This window comes from Herpailurus yagouaroundi, unplaced genomic scaffold (genome assembly GCF_014898765.1).
Source record: "Herpailurus yagouaroundi ecotype Mexico unplaced genomic scaffold, PumYag 163, whole genome shotgun sequence".
NCBI classification, from domain to species: domain Eukaryota; kingdom Metazoa; phylum Chordata; class Mammalia; order Carnivora; family Felidae; genus Herpailurus; species Herpailurus yagouaroundi.
The window spans coordinates 52120480-52143020 of NW_024412404.1; the positions used below are offsets into that span (position 1 = coordinate 52120480).

The 22541-nt window shown below is 40.4% G+C and overlaps 1 protein-coding gene across 3 annotated transcripts in view; it reads left to right on the top strand.

Annotated features, from left to right (window-relative positions):
• FHIP2A (FHF complex subunit HOOK interacting protein 2A) overlaps window positions 1-19981 on the top strand; it is a 96930-nt gene extending 76949 nt beyond the window's left edge. For all 3 annotated transcript variants that reach the window (XM_040486560.1, XM_040486561.1, XM_040486562.1), the window contains exons 6-17: window positions 2955-3254; window positions 3469-3665; window positions 4949-5063; window positions 5635-5711; window positions 5798-5990; window positions 6478-6647; window positions 7031-7174; window positions 8043-8133; window positions 11097-11240; window positions 15666-15806; window positions 16448-16551; window positions 16649-19981. In XM_040486560.1, coding sequence (XP_040342494.1) covers window positions 2955-3254; window positions 3469-3665; window positions 4949-5063; window positions 5635-5711; window positions 5798-5990; window positions 6478-6647; window positions 7031-7174; window positions 8043-8133; window positions 11097-11240; window positions 15666-15806; window positions 16448-16551; window positions 16649-16754 — 1782 coding nt within the window. In that variant the 3' untranslated portion in view covers window positions 16755-19981. The remainder of the gene's footprint in view (window positions 1-2954; window positions 3255-3468; window positions 3666-4948; window positions 5064-5634; window positions 5712-5797; window positions 5991-6477; window positions 6648-7030; window positions 7175-8042; window positions 8134-11096; window positions 11241-15665; window positions 15807-16447; window positions 16552-16648) is intronic.
• Window positions 19982-22541: the final 2560 nt, after the last annotated feature.

A 22541-nucleotide genomic window follows, 5' to 3' on the forward strand; every position in this document is an offset into this window, starting at 1 on the left:
TTAATCTTTGGGTTCCCACAGCTTCTCTAATATCCGGTATAATGTATAATAACTGCTTAAATAACACTATTGAATGAATGAATCTTCCGAACAATGCAGCTATATTACTCGTAAGTGTAGAGGATAACAAAAGTACTTTGCAATTCTCATGCATGTGTCCCCTGAAGGCTAATCTCTCTTTTCATTTATATCAGCTACAGTTTACATCTCCTATGATTTAAATGCATATGGTAAATGAGTTAGAAACAGTCTTTGTCCTAAAGGAGCGTATAGTCTGGTGACAAGGGTAAGGCTCATACTCAGACTATCATCTGAGGTAAAGTGAGTATCCTAAGGCTACAAAGTAAAAGTACCTTAAGCCTCGATAGGCTGAAAGGATTACATCTGCTCTCGGTGGTCAGGAAAGACTTCATAGAAGAAACCACCTTTGATGTGAGCCTTGAGAGCTGTTTAGAGAAGAATAGATGAACACAAGTAAGGGAAGGAAGGTACAGAAGTGTGTGGTGTGGTCAAGAAACAGTACACTTAGGATATGTGATAAGCGAAGGGCCTGAAGGGATAGACAAGGAGTTGGTCAAAGGCTTTGAATGGCAGGACGAGGAATGTGAACATACCTGCAGTCACTGGGGAGCCATTGAAGATTTTGGAGCAGGGATGTTATTACACGGTGGTATCTGTGCCTGAAGTTCAATTGGCGGCAGCATCTTGTACAGTGGATTCCTTTGAGTGGAGAAGGAGAAGCAGAGGAACTAACTCGGCAGCTGGGGGAGTAACCCCAACGAAAAGTAACAGGGACTGTAAGCGGGGAGCAGTGGGTTGGAATGAAGTGAATATGTTGAGGAGACGCCAGAGGTAGATTCGGTGGGGTCTCGTGCAGGAAGAAGAGAAAGGATGACGAATGTGTGAACTCCCGAACCAGCAAGGCTGTCGCTGACAGAAAGAACGGAGCCCTGGGGGAGCTTATGTTGAGGGGAAAGATGGTGATTACGGTTCTGGAGGTTCCGAGTCCTCCTGGTGTCCTTCCTGTTGGAGAGAATTGGCAGGTATCTGGTCTCGCAAACCTGCGATTTGGGAGAGAAGCCTGTGTTCAGGAGATCTGAGGGTTGTGTGTATAAATGTGCTTTGGCTGTCATTAAGATCCCTAGAGCAGAAAGTTTCGGGAAGAACCAAAGTGCAAGAGAAGGCAGCATTTCCTCATCGCCTACGGAACTTTTAAGAGACGCGGATTCCACCACAGTGTTGGACACTGACACGAATCTCACGTTGTCAACCATACTCAGTAATGCAAACAAACAAATAAAAATGCGGCTTCGTTGGCTCCTCCTCCGAATATTCCCATTCGGCAGGTCTGGGTCTGACGCGGGAGTCTGCGATTTTCTGTAGCCCCACGGAAGACCGTGACCCTGACAGTCTTGAGTCCTACTTTGAGAAACGCTAGTTTAAGGACTGAATGCAGTCCTAAGAGTATTCTGCCCTTTGCCATTCTTATCTGAGATACCACTTCCAACAATATTAGTAGAATTTTAGATGGAATCGAATGTTTTACATTCACAAAGATTGTGATACGCAGTTTTCTAGGAAACGGGACGGTTGTTCTGTCGTTCTACAGAAGCGTTTTCTTTTAACATGTGCTACGGGCTCGATTTCTCAAGAAGATTGGTCCAAACTATATTTTTAACTGTAATAAAAGTGATTTATCATAGCTATCATCTAACTTTGGAAATAGAACTTTGAATTCATTCAGCATTTAATGCACCTCTGTGCTAGGTGAAATATGGTGATCGGGCCTGTGGAGAAGCTGGTTTATGATGACGTCTAACCGGTGTGTGTGATTTGATTTTTGTTCTTGTGTTCAAATGGAAAACAAAATACTCTTTGCCTCGAAACGAATGGTTAGCTTCAGTTGAGATTCTCTTTGTGTCTGGGTGTGTGTGTCGGGGGGTGGGGCCGACATGTCCAGTAAATCTGTTTCCATCAAGAACACTAATAAAAAGGTTCTGAAGAGGGGCACCTGGGTGGCTCAGTCAGTTAAGCGCCTGACTCTTGACTTCAGCTCAGGTCAGGATCTCACAGCCCATGGGATCGAGTTCTGGTGTCGGGCTCCATGCTGACAGCACAGAGCCTGCTTGAGATTCTCTCTGTCTCCCTCTCACTCTCTCTCTCAAAACAAATAAATGTTAAAAAAAAAAAAAAAAAGTCCTGAGAATATTGAGTCCTTTTTCTAAAGTAAACATAGGAAACGAAGGAAAACATAGAAAAATCATCTTAGAAAACCAGTCCTGAAAGAATCAATGTGGAGGCTATGTATTTTCAGTAACCCAGTGAGGAGGAAACATTTAATTGCAATTGAAAACTCCTGAATCTTCTTTCCCCCCCCCCACCCCACTAACATGAGTTGTTTGTAGCAGTAGTCAAATAGTAATCACTAATACTGTTCGTTGCTGTGGTCATGGTACATTCTGCAGTTAGTGTGAAAAGTGTTCTAGATGCCTCTGCAATTTAAAAATATTTAGGGGTGCTTGGGTGGTGCAGTCAGTTGGGCGTCCAACTTCGGCTCAGGTCATGATCTCACAGCTGGTGGGTTTGAGCCTCACGTCTGGCTCTGTGCTGACAGCTCAGAGCCTGGAGCCTGCTTCAGATTCTGTGTCTCCCTTTCTCTCTGCCCCCGCCCAGCTCGGCCTCTGTCTCTCTCTCTTATAAATAAATAAACATTAAAAAAAATCTAAAATAAGTAAGTAAAATAAAATATTTAAAACACAGTTTGTTGAAGTCCGAATATTTTCATTTGTTCTAACACTTCTATCTGTTGCTACGTTGGCTAGACTTTATGTTAATTATGGAATTGTAATTCTATAGAATTATAGAATGTTAATTACAGAAAAACCAATAAAAATGTGATTTCTGTTTTATAAGTGTTTTGAAAGGAATCTTACAGAACATGTATTCTCTTTCAGAATAAGTTGAAATCACTGGCTTCCAAAGGAACACCAGATGTAATTTCAGAAGACACATCGAAAGGTCAAGGTCAGGATTCCTTGTCAACAGACACGGGACAGTCGTGTCAGCCAGAGGAACTGTCTGGTGCCACGGGGCTGGAGCACGCAGAGTTAGATGATGAGCCTCCTCACCAGCTAGATGACCTGTCCACGAGCCTGGATAATCTCACCGTCACCTCACTGCCGGAGGCCACCGTCATTCGTCCCAACCAGGATTACAACTTAGTGAATTCCCTGTTAAATCTTACTAGAAGTCCCGTGAGTCTCCTTTACTCTTCCCCCCCCACCCCCCGCCCCACATCCTGACCATAGTTACATGCATTTGAAATAGAAAATATATATATATATACATATATATAGATCCTTATTTTCGTGTAAAACATTAAATCTAGTTAAGTTGAATTTTTTCCAGGCAACTCGCTTCACATACATCTAATTCAAAAATTGAAGGGGTGTGTGTTCTTCCCATCAGGATGGCCGAATAGCTGTGAAAGCCTGCGAGGGCTTGATGTTGTTAGTAAGTCTGCCGGAGCCTGCGGCCGCCAGGTGCCTCACACAGAGCACTTGCTTGTGCGAACTGCTGACCGACAGACTCGCCTCGCTGTACAAGGCCCTACCTCAGTCAGTGGATCCGCTAGATATCGAGACCGTGGAGGCAATTAACTGGGGGTGAGCACCGTTACTTGTGTTTTCCCCTAGACGTGGCTTCTTCCACCTACACTTTTAAGTTCACTTCTGTTTGCAGTGACATAAACGTTTAGTTTTGGAAAGAGGGACATTGCTTGTGATCATTAAATGGGATTATGTTCGGAGACCCATTTTAAATTTGTTACCAATCAGGAATGAGTTGGTATGGGAACAATACAGCTGCTGCATAGTTATTTTTCCATTATACTGATCAATTAAGACCTTAATTACATTAAAACCAATAACTGTATCTGATTTTTTTTTTCCCTCCGAAAGACAGAACATCCTTTTATAAATACTTTCTGCAGCCTCTAGGGGAGTCTCATGTTTGGTGGCCTGTGTATATGGACTGTCTCCTCCTCCCTTATTTTTTTACCCCCTTTACCCGTCTTTTGGGGCTCCCCCTGATTCTCATTGTTAGATGTGATTATCACAGAACATTTATAAGTTTATAAAGCAGCATGAGGAAAATTGCCCCTAATCCCATCATCTATAAGCAGCCTAATATTTTAGTATAATAACCTGTTATAATTTTTCTGTGTATTCTTAACTCTTCCTTGGTTTTTACCTGTCTTTTTTTTTTTTCACTTTTTAAAATATTTATTTGAGAGAGAGAGAGAGAGAGAGCAAGTGTGAGCAAGGTAGGGGCAGAGGGAGAGGGCAAGAGAATCCCAAGCAGGCTCCATACTCAGCTGACCCCCCACGTGGGCCTCCATCCTGTGACCCTGGGGCCATGACCAAAGCCGAAATCAAGAATTGGAACGCTCAATAAACTGAGCTATCCAGACCCCCCTACTTGTCTTTTCCCCCTGATATTCTGCCAACATCCTTAGGGCAGACCCAATGGGTTTACTTTACTACTGTGTTGCAAGGCAGGAAGAGAAGCAGGCTGCTTGTTTCTTTTTGCACACCTTCCTTTACCTTCCTTTTCTTCCATCCCAGCGGCTGAGAACCTCAGACACTTCATTCCTGCCACTTGGTCATACTTATGGCAGAAGCATGAGGAGCTGTCTGTGTGTTTTTTTCCTCCACAGCTGCGTTCTTGTTAGTCTCTCTGTTTCCACTTAATGAATGAAATTATTTACAACTTTTGATTTAAAAGGTTTTCTTTTCCCCTTGGCTTTCTTTAGTCATCTGGCATTGCCTGTGTAAATATATCTCACTGTGTAAGTTCATTCACATACCTTCATCTTTCCATATGTACTGAACTGGATGAATGCTTTCAGATAACTTTGGACTAAGCATTTCTCTCCCATGTCCTACAGCTTGGACTCATACAGTCATAAAGAAGATGCTTCAGCATTTCCAGGAAAACGAGCATTAATTTCATTTCTTTCCTGGTTTGATTATTGTGATCAACTCATAAAGGAAGCACAAAAGGTGTGAATTTTTTTTGTTATTTATTGATAATTTTTAAATGTGAATGTCTATTAAGTCAAATTTCCTCAGTTTCTATCCCCAAATATATCTTAATTATCTTAGGATAGCACAGTAAAATAAATACAAACAAATAAACCAAAAAACATGTGCGTGCGTGCGTGTGTGTGTGTGTGTGTGTGTGGGTGTGGGTGTGTGTGTGTTGCAACTCTGGAATAAATCACAGCTCAAGCGCTGACCTTATATGTCTTTAAGTATTACAATGGAAAGCTTCATGAGGTGACATCGACCTCTCACCATTTCACCTCCTTGGGGAGATGTTAATACTGTAATGTGATTGGGATAATATTTTTGTCCTATCTGTCTTGTTCTTGGAAATTTAGATGAAATGTAAAGGACCAAGTAGCTAACATCTAACCCAGGTTTATGTGCCATCAACAAGATGGTCAATAGGCAAGTTTGTTTTTCCACATTAATTCAGATGGAGGGTGCAGACTGGCTTGTCGATGTTACAGATTAATCTCTCTTTTCCATGAAAACAAAAGAAGATAATGATGCTCCTCCTATATTCTAGACTGCTGCTGTTGCTCTTGCTAAAGCTGTTCATGAAAGATTTTTTATTGGCGTTATGGAACCTCAGTTGATGCAAACGTGAGTGGCCCTTTTCTTTTAAAAAAAGAAAACGTTGCTGTGTTCATGTTAGTTTTGCCCACTAATTACCTGTTTGTTATGCCCAGTTCTGAGATGGGTATTCTGACATCAACTGCCCTGCTCCATCGCATTGTTCGGCAAGTAACCTCTGACGTTTTGCTTCAAGAAATGGTGTTTTTTATCCTTGGAGAACAGAGGGAACCAGAAACTCTGGCCGAAATTAGCAGACACCCTTTAAGACATAGGTTAATCGAACATTGTGATCACATATCTGATGAGGTATGCTATGTAATGATTTAGAATTGGACTTCCATTCTTGGAAATATGACTTTAATGTACTTGTGATGCTTTGAGTGCAGCCTCTTCACGTGGCTTTAAAAATTGAAAGCATGCGGGGCGCCTGGGTGGCTCAGTGGGTTAATCTTGGTTTTGGCTCAGGTCACGATCTCGCGGTTTGTGAGTTCGAGCTCTGCATCAGGCTCTGCACTAACAGTGCAGAGCCTGCTTTATATTCTCTCTCTCTCTCTCTCTCTCTCTCTCTCTCTCTCTCTTTCTCTTTTTCTCTCTCTGTCTCTGTCTCCCTGTCTCCCTCTGCCCTTCCCTGGCTCGTGTGCTCTTGCTCTCTCTCAAAATAAATACATAAACTTCAAAAAATGATTTAAAAATACACCAGTAAATAAAAATTGAAAGCATGACTCACAGGATGGCAAGAAGAATAATGTATTTAGACATACTTCTCAGCCTTTATTATCATCTTTGGTTTCAGATAAGCATAATGACATTAAGAATGTTCGAACATCTCTTACAAAAACCCAATGAGCACATTCTTTACAACTTGGTCCTAAGAAACCTAGAAGAAAGAAATTATACTGAATATAAGCCTGTGTGTCCAGAAGATAAAGATGTGGTGGAAAACGGATTGATAGCAGGAGCCGTGTAAGTTCCCATCTAACTCTGCAAGTTCAGCATCTTATATTGAATCGCAATTTTCTCTCTCCTCCTACTTCTCTCCCTTATTCATAAAAAAACAAACAAAAAAAAAACCTCTTACCGTTTACAAGATTTTCAAAAATAAACTTTAGATACCATGATAGCACCATCCCTTTAAGTCACAAGTGGTATTCATTAAACCTAACAAAATCAACGCGTTCTTGAGTTTGATGTGCATGTAAGATACTAATATCCCTATAAAATGTAATTGTTTTACTGGTAAAGTTATGTAATGTTCTCTAAGACATTAGAAAAGAGAATGGTAGACAATCTTCTGGTTTAGAAAATGTACTAAAATTTCGTCTTTTTTTTTTTTTAATTAAACGTAGAGATCTCGAAGAAGACCCGCTATTTACTGACATTTCACCAGATAACACTCTTTCAAATCAAGAGTGGCTTAGTTCTTCACCTCCTGCTACTCCAGACCACCCCAAAAATGATGGGAAAACCGAAGTCCATAAAATTGTAAATAGGTGAGTTGCCATGTAAATGTCTTACATCTCTTTTGCTTGGTTTTATAACCTATGATAGCTCTGTTCTTAGGTTGTTCTAGTGATACATTGTGAATTCAGTTTTCCCTTCTTTTATCTAAAGATTATATCAGCTTTTTGTCATGTTTATGTAGCAAGTGACAGCCTAGGGGCAACAGTCAATAGGAGAAGAGAAGAGCTGTCTGAATATAGAGACAAAAACAATAGTGGTTTAGTAAACCTTCAGAGTACCCTACTTTGTTTTAATAACAATCATTGTTTAAGTAATTCCCAGTTGGAACAACAGGGGGAATTTCCGGTTTGACAGATTGTACTTAGTACACGTGTACTGACCTACACTAAGCCTAGGACTCTACCTTTTTGATACTGCGGTTTTTACTTTTTTTTTTTAAGTGCGCTTTCTGTGGCGATGTTCTCTTTCTGCCTTTGCAGTGCTGTCACTGCTACGCCTGGTTCTGGCAGGCGACTTGAGAGAGAGGGCCTGTGGCTCAAGATGTAAAATTAGGGTGCATAAAAATCTTCGGTTCAATTACTTCGAAGCCGGTTTCCTGAGATGAGCAGATAACGGCGGTCTCTCATTGTGCTGTAATGTACAAAGAAGTTGTCGTCTTAGGCTTCCTTCTACTTTAAGTGAAATGAGTGATTTTTAAATAAAACCTTTGAGATCATGAAAGCGTGATCAGTAAAACCGATTCAAGATTGAGTACTTATGCCTATGTCATTTTGTTTTTCGGGTTTCCATTTGCATCAGTGTTTGGCTAAACTGAAGATATCACTCGATAGTTTAAGACATAAAGATACTGAATTGTCAGAGTATTTGTGTTACTGCTTGTGGCTTTTTTCGTTGAAGTTTTCTCTGTCTGGTACCTGATGAAGCAAAATCATCCTACCATGTCGAGGGCACTGGATATGACACCTACCTCCGAGATGCTCATAGGCAGGTAAGTGAGGTAGTTATTTTTGGACATGAAATCTAGTAAGAGTGTACATACACACCTTGTCCTGTTACCCACGGTCATTTCTCCAGAGGTTTCCCTTTCTCTGCAAGACCTGAACTCCCTCTGCGACATTAACTTCCGGCAGGTGACCTTACTATGCCTTTTACTCACTGTGTCTCTGTCCCAAGATTTCTTTCTTTATGTTTGCTTCCCTCCTCCCCCATCCCTCTGCCTTTCCCCCTTTTTCCCTTTCCTGTGTCTCCCTACCCCTCTGTCCCCACCCTTCTCTTTCTCTTCCCCCTTTCCCCTTCCCCTATGTCTTCCTCCCCCCACTTTCCCCTTCCCCTCTATCTCTCACCCCTCCTTCCTTTTCTTTTCTTTCTATACTTCAAATTGTATCTCCCCCCAATCCTCTTCCCTGCTGATCCAAAACATAACTTTTAAATGTTTGTATCTACCACCCACCCTTGCTCTCATTCCACAGGCACTGCCCTGACCCCCTCTCCACCTCTGTTCTCACCCACACCGTTATTTATTTACAAGTGCCCGCCCCCTCATGCCCTGCCCCTGCGCGGGATTTCTCTGCCTGTCTGGAAGGACTCTCTCAGAGGTCATCTGTGAAGAAGTGAACTAAACAGCCTTCTGTCAGTCTTCTTCCCTCTCTAGCATTTCACAGAATTCCCGGTTTTGAGAAGTCTCAAGTCAGAACAATGCACATTTAATTTTCATTTAAATCCTTGAGATTGAAGTGTGCTGTTATGTATAATTAATTTGCATGCACCTATAGTTAATTCACAGTACTTTAAGCCTGAATGCAAGTCCACATTACTGCTTGAGTAACTAGAGTAATTCTGTAGCTAGTGATGTGGAGAACAAAGGCAAAAGAAATACAGAAAAAAAAGTAAACTCCCTTACTAGCCCATCGGCAAGTCCTTGAGACAGGCAGAGTGACCTTCCTCTAGGAACCCAGCTGCCTCGATGTTGACCCTTTGCTAGGGGCAAAAGGCGGTCTCAGCTTAACATCATCCCAACCTCCAGGATCCTGTAAGTCTTCTATAAAAATCCTTGTAGAAACTTCCTTTATCTCTGCCCCCCAAGAATATATGTTAGCAATCATCCTCCAGACATATGGCCCGCTAATATATATCTGAAGGGTCTCATGACTAAACTTTTACTCTTAGACAGTAGTAAATGACCTTTTCCTAACAACAGCTAGCCCCCTCAAGGTCCTGGAAACCTTGCTTCCAAATTCCTTAGAGACTTAATGCTGTCCCTGACCCCCTCCCAACTTGAAAGTATAGAATCAGTCACTCCTCACAACCCCAGTGCAGCCTTTCTGCCCACAGGTCCTGTCCCCATGCGTTAATAAAACCACCTCTTTGTGCCAAAGATGTCTCAAGAATTCTTCTTGACTGTTTGCTCCTGAACCCCAGTATTTCACATCAAGCTAGCACTTTCATGAACGAGAAAGTGAAGGCAATACAATAGCGGTCCCAATCTCAGTAGTATCCCCTGGAAGTTTAAACTGCTTTTATTCTTTCTGTGAAGTTTCATTTCCATTTTCTACAAATGCACTTATTAGGATTATTTCAGAAGTGCTAGAAAACAGACAAGAGAGATAAACAATTTTTAAACTATTGCTGTCTAGGTCAGAATTTCAGATATGTTAATGGAAAAATGCTTAATTAAATATTGGTGAGTGGTTAAGGATAGAAAATGGTCTGTTGAAAGCCAAATCAGTTAAAACTCACAATACACTGAAGAAGCTGGCTTTTTGGTGGTTTTGAATATGTTTTTCTTTTAAAAATCAAAGTTAGTGCTTCATGGTGAGGACATGTTTTGTTTCAAATTCAGGTAATTTCCAAACTAGAGAGGTCAAAGTAATGTCGCTTTATTGAATAAGGAGAATCTGAAAAGTGAAAGAATGGGGAAGAAAACTATGCTTTAAATGTCTTTTGTTTAAACTTAAGTAAATTGTATATTGGGGAAGACTTTTCAAATTTATTTTTATTATGTGAGATCTTATGCTTATGAAAATCCATGTTGTTTATCCCAGTGGTAAACTGAGGAGTGAAGGGCCAGTTCCTTATTATTTCCAGCCTATTTACCAACACTTTGGTAAAAAGGTGAAAAGAAAAAAACATAAACTACCAGCCCTGATTATCTTATGTTCAACAGACATAACAGTTACTCAGTTAAATGCAATAAAGGTTTTTGTTTTTGTTTTTTTAATTTTTCTTAATGTTTATTTATTTTTGAGAGAGAGACAGACACAGAACGTGAGGGGGGAGGGGCAGAGAGAGAAGGAGACACAGAATCAGAAGCAGGTTCCAGGCTCTGAGCTGTCCGCCCGACGCCGGGCTCTAACCCATGAGCTGGGAGATAATGACCTTAGCTGAAGTCAGATGCATAACCGACTGAACCACCCAGGCGCCCCCAATAAAGGCGTCTAAATGCTTACTCTGGGTTTTGAGCTCCTTTTCACTGCGAGGGTAGCAAACCATTTGCGGAGCACGCTCCACGCAGCACTGATGTGTCCTGTGACAGCGCGCCCCCTGTAGGTGCGCCATGGGAAAGCCAAGCCTGCCTTCTCCGATAACGTACATCTGTTCATCCGTTTGCGTGCAACGTTTCCAAATCAATTTGAAAATGTGGCTAGGACTTACTTTGCTTTTTAAATATTCTCTAAATCTGTGATTAAAAATAAGTAAAGAGTTACGTTCCTCTAAAGGAAAACACATGCTATTTATTCATCAGCATATGTTGGTACAGGTGTTATAGTCTTACCTGTGCTTCTAGTGACGGTGTTGTTACCCAAGTCATCTCTCCCTCCCTCTCTCACGGGCGCCTCACAGGGAACGCTGGGCACGCAGGTGGATATTTACATGCCTCTGTGAGGAGATACTTTCTATTTAATCTCCATTTGTTTCGGTTTGTTCTTTAATGATGCAAATGTTTTTCCCTAGTTCCGGGACTACTGTGCTATCTGCTTAAGATGGGAGTGGCCTGGGTCTCCAAAAGCATTGGAAAAGTGCAATTTAGAAGCTACTTTCTTTGAAGGTCATTTTTTGAAAGTTTTATTTGACAGAATGGGAAGAATTCTCGATCAGGTAATAAGCTTTAAAATATTAATTGTCATATTGTTTTGTTACTATTCACCGTGGATTCATCTCTAGTCTTAGTTTAGATCTTTAATAAGGTAGTTCTGTTTTCGTGAAGCTCAGCTGGCAACAACCAGTGCGTTTCTGATGCATTTGTTATGTTCAAAGCCTTCATTTGGCCTGACGGCTGTTGTCAAATTCTAAATTTCCCTTCTCATTATAGGCTGTTGTCTTAATATCCTTAACACATTTTGGAGGTGATTAGAGTGCTTTCCTTTTACGATGAACTTAGAAAGCCTTTTAGTATAGTTAGTACAGATACAGATTGAGTCAACCTTCAATTCAGAAGACCTTAAATGTCATTTCAAATTGAATCTCCAGCACTCTGGTCTCATTAAAATTACGGAACAATATTAGATGAAACCGCTTCTTCAGACAAAGGACTTAGGAATAAGACTCATTTTCGGAAGGGGGAGGTGAAATAAAAAAGGTAAATTTACTTATTCCAAGGTAGATAAAAAACTAGCATCCTCTGGTCTGTTGCTCTGTCTCGCTGACGGCCAAGAGAAATGAATTTGGGATTACGGAACCCCTCCCTCCCTCCCTCCCTCCCTCCCTCCCTCCCTCCGTTCCTCCCTCCCTCCCTCCTTGAAAAATGAACAAAGTGAGGATGCAGCTTTGAAATGCCTTACACTCTGGGATGTACGCTTGAAATAAAACCACCTGGCATGGTACTTGCCTTAACACAGAAATTGACTTCACCAATTTGGAACTAATTTAAAATTGTATATTAAAGTAGTTGTTCTTTTTCAGCATTTTAGTTAAATATTTATGTGAGCAGAGGGAGTTAATAAAAGAAATTTACTCCATAGGCAGGCTGTCCTCAATAACCAGAAAGCCAAATAAAGAAATTATAATTTAAGAAGTATTTCACTGGGTTCCACTTCAGACAGGACTGTTTCTGGTAGTAATCAGTTAAGAGATAGAGTAAGTCCTTTTTTCTTTTAACCTCTTAATAGCAAGTGCTGTATTTCTCGGGTTTGGTGGGTCGGTTGTTCAGTCCAGATCTGGTGGGTGTGCTGTTTGCATGATGGCTGCGTAAGCCTCCTGGGTAGCAAGCCGGGTTTATCAGTTCGTTGTGGTGTTTGAGCTGGTTTGCTAGGCTTTCTCTGGATCTTGGGTATTTTTCCCTTTAGTTTGCAGAGTGCCGATATAAAAGGGTATTTGGAGACAAAATATCCTGAAATGCTGCAGAGTTTTTCTTATTTCAGTGGGTCGCACATCACGGTGCAGAACTGGTTCATCCACCCTGTCTCCACCATTCTTCCGGAACCCTGAATGATAGGCAGGACAGACTTCTGCTCGAATTTTGTCAGGGAGGAATCCCTAGTTTCAGTTCCTGTGACTTAAGCTCGTACACTGCAGGGCACAGCCTCAAGCCTTTTGTCTTTAAACGCGTGGTTTTTCCAAGCCTTTTTTGGTAAGAACATGATGCAGTCAGATTTCAGAGATAATCATGAGCCCCGGCGTGCCAAGCGTGCTTGGTTTCGTTTCATTTTCTTTGTTTTTTGAATGTGTTTTCACTGAGGGTGATGTTTGCTTGTAATTTTCTTAGTGTACATCTCTGCTAGGGCGGGGCTCATCAGTCTGGGATTAAACATTGACTGCAGCTAATACGTAAAGTAGCTAGTTTCTGTATGTTCAGTTACACTCAAGTATTGTTGGTACTATGGTGTTGTCACAATGTTAATTTTTAAAAAGTACTCTATAACATTTAGTGTTATAAACGAATGACAGGGAAGGGTTTCGTCTTGGGTAACTGAGCCACGTGTCACATTTCCTTCTTCTAAGGCGAAGCTGGTGTTATTTGCCATCACCTCCTACTTAGATTTGCTTGTAAAAACTGAATGAAAAAAACAATTTAATACTTTAAAAAATACAAAGCCTTGTTAAATACACGAGTTTTTAGAAGTTTCAGAAGCTATTAAATTACTGAGATAGAGGCTGCCTGGGTGGCTCCGTCGGCTGAGTGTCCGACCCTTGATTTCAGCTCAGATCATGATCTCACGGTTCTAAAGGCTGGACCCAGCCTCAGGCTCAGGGAAGAACCTGCTTGCAATTCTCTCTCCCTCTCTCTGTGCCACTGCCCCTCTCATGCCCGCTCCTTCGTGCTCGCTCTCTCAAAATAAATAAGTAAACTTTAAAAATAAAGAGAAGTAAAAATTTAAATAAGAAAACTTTAAACTTGACTAAACAGTATTGTTTTGGTTGTCGGTAAATTTAGCCTTTTATTTTTTTAATTTTATTTAATTTAAAATTATTTAATTTTAATTTTTAAAAGTTTATTTATTTATTTTGAAGGAGAGAGTGTGAGCAGAGGTGGGGCAGAGAGAGAGAGGGAGAGAGAGAACGCCAAGCAGACTCCACACTCCACGCAGAGCCCCACGTACGGCCCAACTTGGGGCTTGATCTCCCGACCTCAGCCAATATCAGGAATTGGATGCTTAACCGACTGACCCACCTAGGCGCCCCAGTTTATCCTTTTAGTAGAAGGGTTGAGACTGAGTTTGCTGGTAACCTCAATATGCCGCCTTTCTTTCTTTTTTCTTTTTTTGTCATCAGTATGCTTTTAAGTCCAAAGTGTATTGTCCTAAAATTCCAGCTTTGTATGTAACGTGAGCGCAAAGATGCACCAAGCCCATTTGACCTGTCAGAAAAATCTGGCCAGCTTTCATTTCAGGTGAATGCTGTACAAAGTAGAAAAGAGGTCCAAAATAGGTATAAACACTTCTACTAACCCAAAAAAGGGATATTCGTATTAAAGAAAAAAGGCCAACTTGTTTTAAAGTTATTACCATTGTGAAGTAGAGACCATTTCAGAGGTAAGTTTCTATGTAGCTGAGATTTGTTTTCATTTTCACGTTAAAATATAATCTCAGTCAGCCTTAAACGTCTTAAACAACGTAGGACATAGGTTCTTGTTCAGACAAAGCTAAAAACCAAAGTAACACCTTATGAAGAAAATACAAAGTTTAAGTGGCAATTTCTATCCTTGCCGAAAGCCAAATTTTGACTTATTTATTTAAGCTCCTATAAATGGAAGAATTTGTGACCTAAAAACCTGAACTACCTGAAACAAGTCACATCCCAAACTGTACTTAAGTTGTATTTTCAGGGAGCTTGTTCACATGCTTTACAAATGCATTCTTCTAAGGATTTGCAAAAATGTTTCTTTTGTGCCTCAAACACAGTTTAATGGGAGTTCATTGTTCCTTATGAATTGAGTCCTGGAGGCTGTTCTGTTGCAGATATTATCAAGTCGGAGAATATGCTTTCCAAACTCCCCTTCCGTAGGAATTGTATCTCCCTTCATTTATCTTGCTTGAGGCCCAACTGTGAATAAGAGAGACTTAGGGATAGTTTTCTGCCCTTCCAGAAAAATCCATGTTCGTGAATCTCGTGTTTAAAAACAAAAATGGTACAGTTGGACTCACAACACAGGACTTGAGGTCTTTTTTCACGTGAAGGCACCTTTGCTGTCTTCTGGCGCTATGCCCTCACATTTGTTTTCCTCCGAATGCCAGATGTTCCCTTCTTAGTTGGTGTTCGTTGTGTCAGGCGCTTAGCGTCCGCTCAGTGAATGGGAGCGAAACAGGCAGAGTCCATGGTTAACATTCACTCATCCTGAATCCCTTTTCCTTTCCCCGGGCTTGGCGTGTGTCCCTCGCTCGCCCCCAGCCCTCCCACGGAAGCCAGTTTTGTCTCAGCCACTCAGTTTCCTTTGGCTGCCTAGAAGGAAATTGGAAGGAGCAAGACTTCTGTTGAAAGTTCTAGAGACGGTAACAGCAACCGTTTTTGTACAGTGTGCCCTTTTCTTTGATTTTGATGCACTTTGTAAAGCACCTCCAAGCCATTTTCTATGAGGAGGAAACAGATGAAAAATTTTAAAAAATCGAATTCAAGTAAAATTGTGATACTACATATAAAAAATGGATGAGGAACTGTACACAGATGTATAATCATTTGGGGAGAGTTAATGCTCTTGTGATAAAGGAGATGGTCCTTGTCTGTAATCACCGTTTTGAACCTTCTCATTTGCTGTGAGGCTTCTGGTGGTCATTTCTGTCCCCAAATACTTCCCTTCTGCCCAGAAGGTTCTGGGCTGGTGATGCATATGGCTTTATTTTATTGTGTACAGGCTCTTGATCATTGGTGGTAGTTGAGTAATCTAAAAGATGAAGAGTGTCGCTTCTAAAATGAGCCTACCGTATTTTAAAAGATCTTAATGACTGTTTTCGTTGGAGGGAGGAACAAGATGGGATATTTTCCTTTCTTGAAAAGACCAGTTGAAATGGTGAATGAAGTGCTCAGGTATATATACATGTATAAACAATGTCAAATGTCTTTGTTTGTTTTTTTTTTACCTCTCCACAGCCATATGATGTAAATTTACAAGTCACTTCCGTGTTATCTAGACTTTCCCTCTTCCCTCATCCACACATACACGAGTACCTTTTGGATCCTTATGTAAACCTTGCTTCTGGCTGTAGATCCCTCTTCTCCGTAATCGTCAGGGTGAGTTCTTAGTTTTGTTATATTCTCTAGGATTGGCAAACCTGTCCACTTAACATCTGGATGATTAATACACGTGGTCAACATGTCCATTAACATTACTTATCATTGTATGTCATTAGTGTCACATGATGGAAAAGATTTTACATCTGCCATCTAGAAGTCATTGTTGTACGATGGTGTGTGGAGGAAAAAAGACAGTTTATTCTTTTCAATAATACGTGTAACTTTTTTTAAATTTTTAATTTTTTTTTTTAAAGTTTGTTTATTTTGAGAGAGAGAGAGAGAGAGAGCATGAGCCAGGGAGGGGCAGAGAGAGAGAGAATGGGAGAATCCCTAGCGGACTCTGTGCTCTCAGTGCAGAGCCCGACGACGTAGGGCTCAGTCTCACGAACTGAGAGATCATGACCTGAGCCAAAATCAAGAGTCGGATGCTCAACCGACTGAGCCACCCAGGGGCCCCATATGTAACTTTTATATTTTAGGGAACAGATAGGACTCCTTTGCCAAAGACGGTTATGTGAATAGTGAGAGGTGACGTTTTTTATTTAGTAATAGGAAATCGAGTAATAGGCAGTTTTTTAATCCTGAAAAACCCTAGGTAGTTGACCTCAAGAACCCAGTTCATTTTGTCTCTGATGCAGGTTGTTGGAGACCTCATGGTTAGAATCCAGCGTATTCAAGACTTTACTCCCAAGCTTCTGTTAGTCAGAAAGCGATTGCTTGGTTTGGAACCTGAAGGCCCTATGTAAGCCAGCGTTTTATATGTTTTTATCAAAAAATTTCACCAAAACTTCATCATCTGCCGATACGATTTGATTGCTGGCTTGCTTTCCTTTCCCCAGTATTGACCACATCACATTGCTGGAGGGTGTGATCGTGCTAGAGGAGTTCTGTAAGGAGCTGGCGGCCATCGCATTTGTGAAATACCACGCTTCCTCCACCCCGTAAATAGCATCCTCCAAAGAACAGAGGGAGCAGAACTGCAGTACACGTTTCATCAAAAAAAGACTCAGCTGCACCCAGCCGAGAGGATAAAAAAGCCTTTTTAAATGAAGCACTGCTATAAGTTGGACAGAACCTTTAAGAACACATGGAGTGGACATTCTTAGGAAAATGTTGTATAATGTTGTTTTCATTGGCGTTACCGTGATGGTTCTCTATATAAGATGGCACATCCTTGAATCCAGGATACAATCAAAGGAACTTCAGGAAATAAGCATCTCTAATGCCTGTGTGAAAAGCTGCAAAATTTCTGATGTCACGACTTTGAAGATATTTCTGTTATTTTAATATCCTTTTAGGTAGCAAGGCATTTTGACTCTGGGACTCAAATGCTTCTATTCTTTTGGATTAATAAGTAGCAACAAAACAAAACAAAACTGATTTTATAACTTTTTAAGGTCAGAATTCTTATCAAACAAAATATGAAAAATAAAAAAAACTGTAGATGAGAAAAAATACAATTCAGGAACCATCGAGTGAGTTGAGTTAATATTAGGAGATAAAAATGTGTAGAGCACCATTAACTTTCCTCAGCTTTTCTAAGAATAACAATTTAATATGATGAAGAAATTCTTGATTAATATAATATATATATTTTTTAAAGAAACGTTCTTTTACTCTTTTGTGCACATAGCCATGTTAGCGATTGATTTTCACGTATGGGTCCCAGTGTATTCAAACCGTGTCATTTTTGCAACAATGTTGAATTTGTGCTCACCATTGGTAATGTTTGCGAAAATAGTATTTTTTAGGCTAGTTAACATACATGGGGTTGAGAACTTTTTTTTTTCCTTCTATCTATCTCTCTCTGAAAGTTGCTTTATAAAATTGCTTTGTAATTTGATTTCTTATTGAACTACATAGGTGGGAACTGACTGATAACTCTTAGGCAGCAATCAAAATGCCAGTGGCCTCCTCAGTGTTTACATTTATTTTTTCATTTTGTTCAGTCTTTCGCTTTAAATGATTCTAAAGAGATTTCAAAAGAAAACCAGCGTGTCCTGTTTACATGTTACAGAATTTGGGTAGATTGGGTATATATGAAGGACCAGTTCAGTAAGGCTGCGCTGTGCACAGCATGCTTATACTTGATTTACAAAATGGTGTTTGCTAATCCGCTTTCTGTTCTTTTAAGTGATGCTTATCACTCAAATACGGCTTTTAATTTCCTCTTCTTGCTCTCCTCCTCCTCTTCCTGAAATGTTAAGCAGCAGCACTTTGCTCTTTATCTTTCTATTTACTGATACTTTGAGGGAGTGGACTGTCAGGCTTCCCAGCCTGGAAGGAGCCGTCCCTGCTCCTTGTAACAAGTTGTTTTATGGAGCACGTTTGCATACACAACATCACGTGGCATGTGCATCCAAGCATGTTTTACCCCTACTGCTAATTTTGTTGTATTTGTGTTTCTGATTTATTTTCTAGTTAGTTTTGGCTATTTATTAAAGAGCAGAATATCAAAAGATTACGAATATTCTTGGCTCTAGAATGCTTACCCCTGTTAAACCGAGACGACGACATTTCTAATTTAATGCAGATCTTTGTTAGCTCAGTCTAAGCACATTTATTAAGCAAAACAAGGAAAAGCAAAAGTGGGAGATAGTCACTTTGTGCATGATTTTCTTCAAATGATTTTTTAATGATGGGAAAGCGTTGTTCAGTTCCTTGTGTTTATTGATCAGCCCGCACGAAGGAACACTGCAGTATCTCTGTTTTTAGACATAGTTGTAGTCTACTTTGATGTAGGTTTATTGAAAATAAGGCATGAAGAGATACTAGATATTTCTTGATGTTTTCATAGTGTTCAGTGGATGTAATAGCGATGCTATTACCTCTAAAGCCAAATACTACTTTATTCTTGATTTCACAATGGGACCTTGTAGCGAATATATGACACCAAGCTCAGAAAAGCTTTAACTCGTGTGTGTGTGTTGCTTCTTAAAACATAATTGGTTTCCTAAGTTATTGTAATGATTTTGATCTGTAGTCAGCTAAAGCTTAAGGTGTAAGTTGTCTCTCTCCTAAGTTTCTTTTCCTTCTTTCTTCTTGGTATTTAGTTCAGACAGACCTCGAGCCAGCCAGTTCTCCCAGGGAGCTGGATTTGTCAGTGAAACAATGTGCTACGTTCCTAGTCTTTTTCGTACTGTCTTGTGGAAGCCAAATATCTCTGTTACTCAGTGCTTGCAAACCAGTGACTCAGATGCACTGTGCTGGGTGGAAAGTACCACCTTCACAGCCAATCGCCGTAGCAGGTTCCAAGCCGAACATTAGCCTTGCTTCATATCAATAGAAATGGGTGTGCACGTTTTCTTTTAACCTTCTAACAGGAGAGTCTTTGATTTCATTTTTAGTAATGAGCCACGTTCTTTACTTGATAGAACTCAGATTTGTCCTTAGGCAGTTATCACCGTAGTACTCCCATTATAACTCTGTAACGTTTTCATAATGTATCTGTGCAATATGGAAGCTGTGAGAGGGTTCATAGCTCTTTGGTTTAATTGTACATTATGTGTGTGTGCATGTGTACATATATATGTGTGTGTGTGTGTATATATATATGTGTGTGTGTATATATATATATATATATATAAAAGGACCAAAATCCTTAGCTTGCTTACACTGTTGCTAGTGTAAAGATTGTTACACTTCATTTTACAGGGCACAAATTATGGAATTACTTTGTAATTCAGGGTGACATATTTCCATAAATTATTGCATTAATATATAACTACCATTTAATTATGAAGTTCACAGGCATTGACAAGTTGCAGTGAAGTGAAAAAACAACAAGTTATATGGTAGTTATATTTTGGGTTTTACAATTAATCAAAATATGCATGTCATTGAGACACTCGATGTGTTAAAACATGATAGATAATCATATTTCTGGGCCCTGTAAAAATAGTGTTACTGTAATGCTCTGTTTGGCCTCCTGCCTTGTTTACATTAAACAAAGGATATTTGGTAAATTTTTCTATCAAACATTGTGTAGGTTACTGACAGTGTTACCATGGCCTGGAATCTTGGGCCACCTATGAAGAAAAAGTCTTCAGATGGTGATCGTGTACCTACTATCTCTTCAAAAGGAGGTTGTGATCAAGTTCAACTTTTTGTGCTGATGATGCATGCAGGACTAAGAGGGATAATCTAAAAATAAATAATGTAATTTAAGCAAAGTGTCTTATATTTTTATAGAATTCTAATTGAAAACATTTTATTCACTGATAAGTCTGAAACAATCACTCGTAACACACAAAAGGATATGACACATCTTGGGGCGCCTGGCTGGCTAAATCAGTGGAGGATGTGACTCTCAATCTCAAGGTGATGAGTTCAAGCCCCACACTGGGAGTAGAGCTCTCTTAGGCGCGCGCGCGCGTGCACACACACACACACACACCAGTTAATGGGTCACTATAGCATTGATTCCTAGGAGAGAACAAGAAGGGATAGAATCAGAATGTTTGAGGAGGGGGAATGTATAGCTTGAAAAATCCCCCCCAAGTGTATATCCTCCACCCAGCTCCTTAATAATCATGTCTGCAAAGGAAGGGATGTTTATACAAGTCTTAGAGAAACAATTCATTATAAGTAATCTTTCTTAATATATTTGTAACACATACAAAAACTTTTTCCCTGACATCTGAGACCATTAGACTCTAGGCTTATTCCATCCGTTTGAATTTTTGCCAAATTGCTGTAGTTGGAAACGGAAAGAAACATGTACTACGCGGCACAGCCAGCGAGAGAAAAATGGGATTATTAATCCCACCTACCCAGGATTCTTTGTAGCCAGTGTTACTGAAAACAGTTTTAGAAGGACACAGAGAGGATAACAGGTTGAGAGGATGTAGTGAGGTAAGTTTAGGCATCGAAGACTTGAAACTACCCTCCTTGCTTTGAGCTGCTTTAAAGGAAAACTGCATTGGAGGAATGCACAATCCAATCCCTAGACCAAAAACCTGGTTCAGACTGCCATTCATTAGGAAAGTTGCAGTGTTTCAGCTGGAAAACTAATCTCAAGGGACTTTAAAGAATTCATGTAAAATTGTTTAAGTTGAAATTTTATAGGAGTGACTCATACTCTTTATCAGGAAAAAAATGAGCAGGTAGAAGCAGCCAATGCATGAAAGTTTGATGCCGAAGGAGCCATGGATGGAAGGAACGGAAGAACTTTTAGTTGCGGGGACGTTGTTTCTCATGGCCCTCGCTCTTAGGAAGCTGGCTTTTGATGTTACTTGATCTATACCCCACTATCCATATCAGGGACACTCACCTAAGTCTGTTTTACCTACACTCCTTGTACGGTTTGACTGTTGTGTGCGCTAGAGGTTTTTTATAACAGCATTTCTAAACAGGTATCAGAAATGCGATGTCATCAAGACCAAAACGATAATTTGGTTTATTCGACACATATTTGTTGAGAGCGTGTCATGAGCCAGGTTGTAAGGTGCCAGGAAAACAAGAAGAAGCAATTTCTGCCCTTAGGAAGTCACAGTCACAGATGAGGGCTCGTTGTGCTTCAGCAAATAAATTCCAACACACATGGGTGAAGGTCGTCAGAGAAATAGTACCCAACTGTTGTGAGAGCACGGGGAGAAGGATGTAGTGTTAACTCTTGAACAACACCAGAGTGTTAGGGATGCTGATCTCCACCACCACCCCCGCCCCCGCCCAACACACAAAGTCAAAACTTTGTATATAATGTTTGACTCCCCCCCAAAACTTAACTACTAATAGCCTACTGTTGACTGGAAGGCCTTACCAATAACGAAAATTGTCAATAACACGTATTTTGTATGTTATGTGTGTGATATACTGTATTGTCACAATAAAGTAGGCTAGAGAAAAGAAAATTACTGAGAAAATCATAAAGAAGAGAGAGTACGTTTTCAGTACTGCACTATATCAAAAAAAAAAAAATCCGCATGTAAGTGAACATTGTGCTGTTCAAGCCTGTGTTGTTCAAGGGTCGACTGCAGTGTTGCAGATCATCTAAAGGGAAAATCTAAAACTCAAGTCTTGACCGAATTATATTCTTACTTGGACCTAGAGATATGCTGGATATTCTGAGAACTCATGACCATAAAGTCAAGTCAGCAAGAAATGAAACACGGGTCTGTTTCCTGTGATGTTTACCACCATTAGCTGTTTCGCCTTACCTTTCTTATTTTGAGATTGGTATACAGCACCAGCCCACACAATTGTGCTTTCGGGCCCATAATTTCTCAGGTGATGACCAGTAATAAACTGTTCTGATTTAAATGATCTCTCTCCAGAACTATTCTAGACAGAGAAGGCAAAAAGTCCATTGAAATATTAAAACCAAAAGATTTAAGTAGGCTTAAAAAAATGACCTGAACATGAGGCGTAAGATTTGGTTGAGTAAAAAAATCACACTCTTCTCCTTGCTTGAACACACTGCTCCCTTGATCCGCATTCTTTACTGGGCACAAGATGGCTACATATCCCACTGAGAAGGAGTTGGGGTTGATGGACACAGGAGAGGTGAATTCAGAAGCCACATGCTGGATATGTGTGAAGAGACAGAATGTGTAAACCCTCACTGGTTCCCAGTTCAATACTCCCTTCCAATCCTGACATTCAAGCCTGAGGTCAGGCTGCAAGGCAGGACAACCTAGGGGTCGTACCTGCCAGGGAGCAACGTGAAGAGCCCTGACCTGTTGCTGTTCCCATCTCAGTCTTCATGAGGTAGCCTGATCTCCCAAGGGTGAA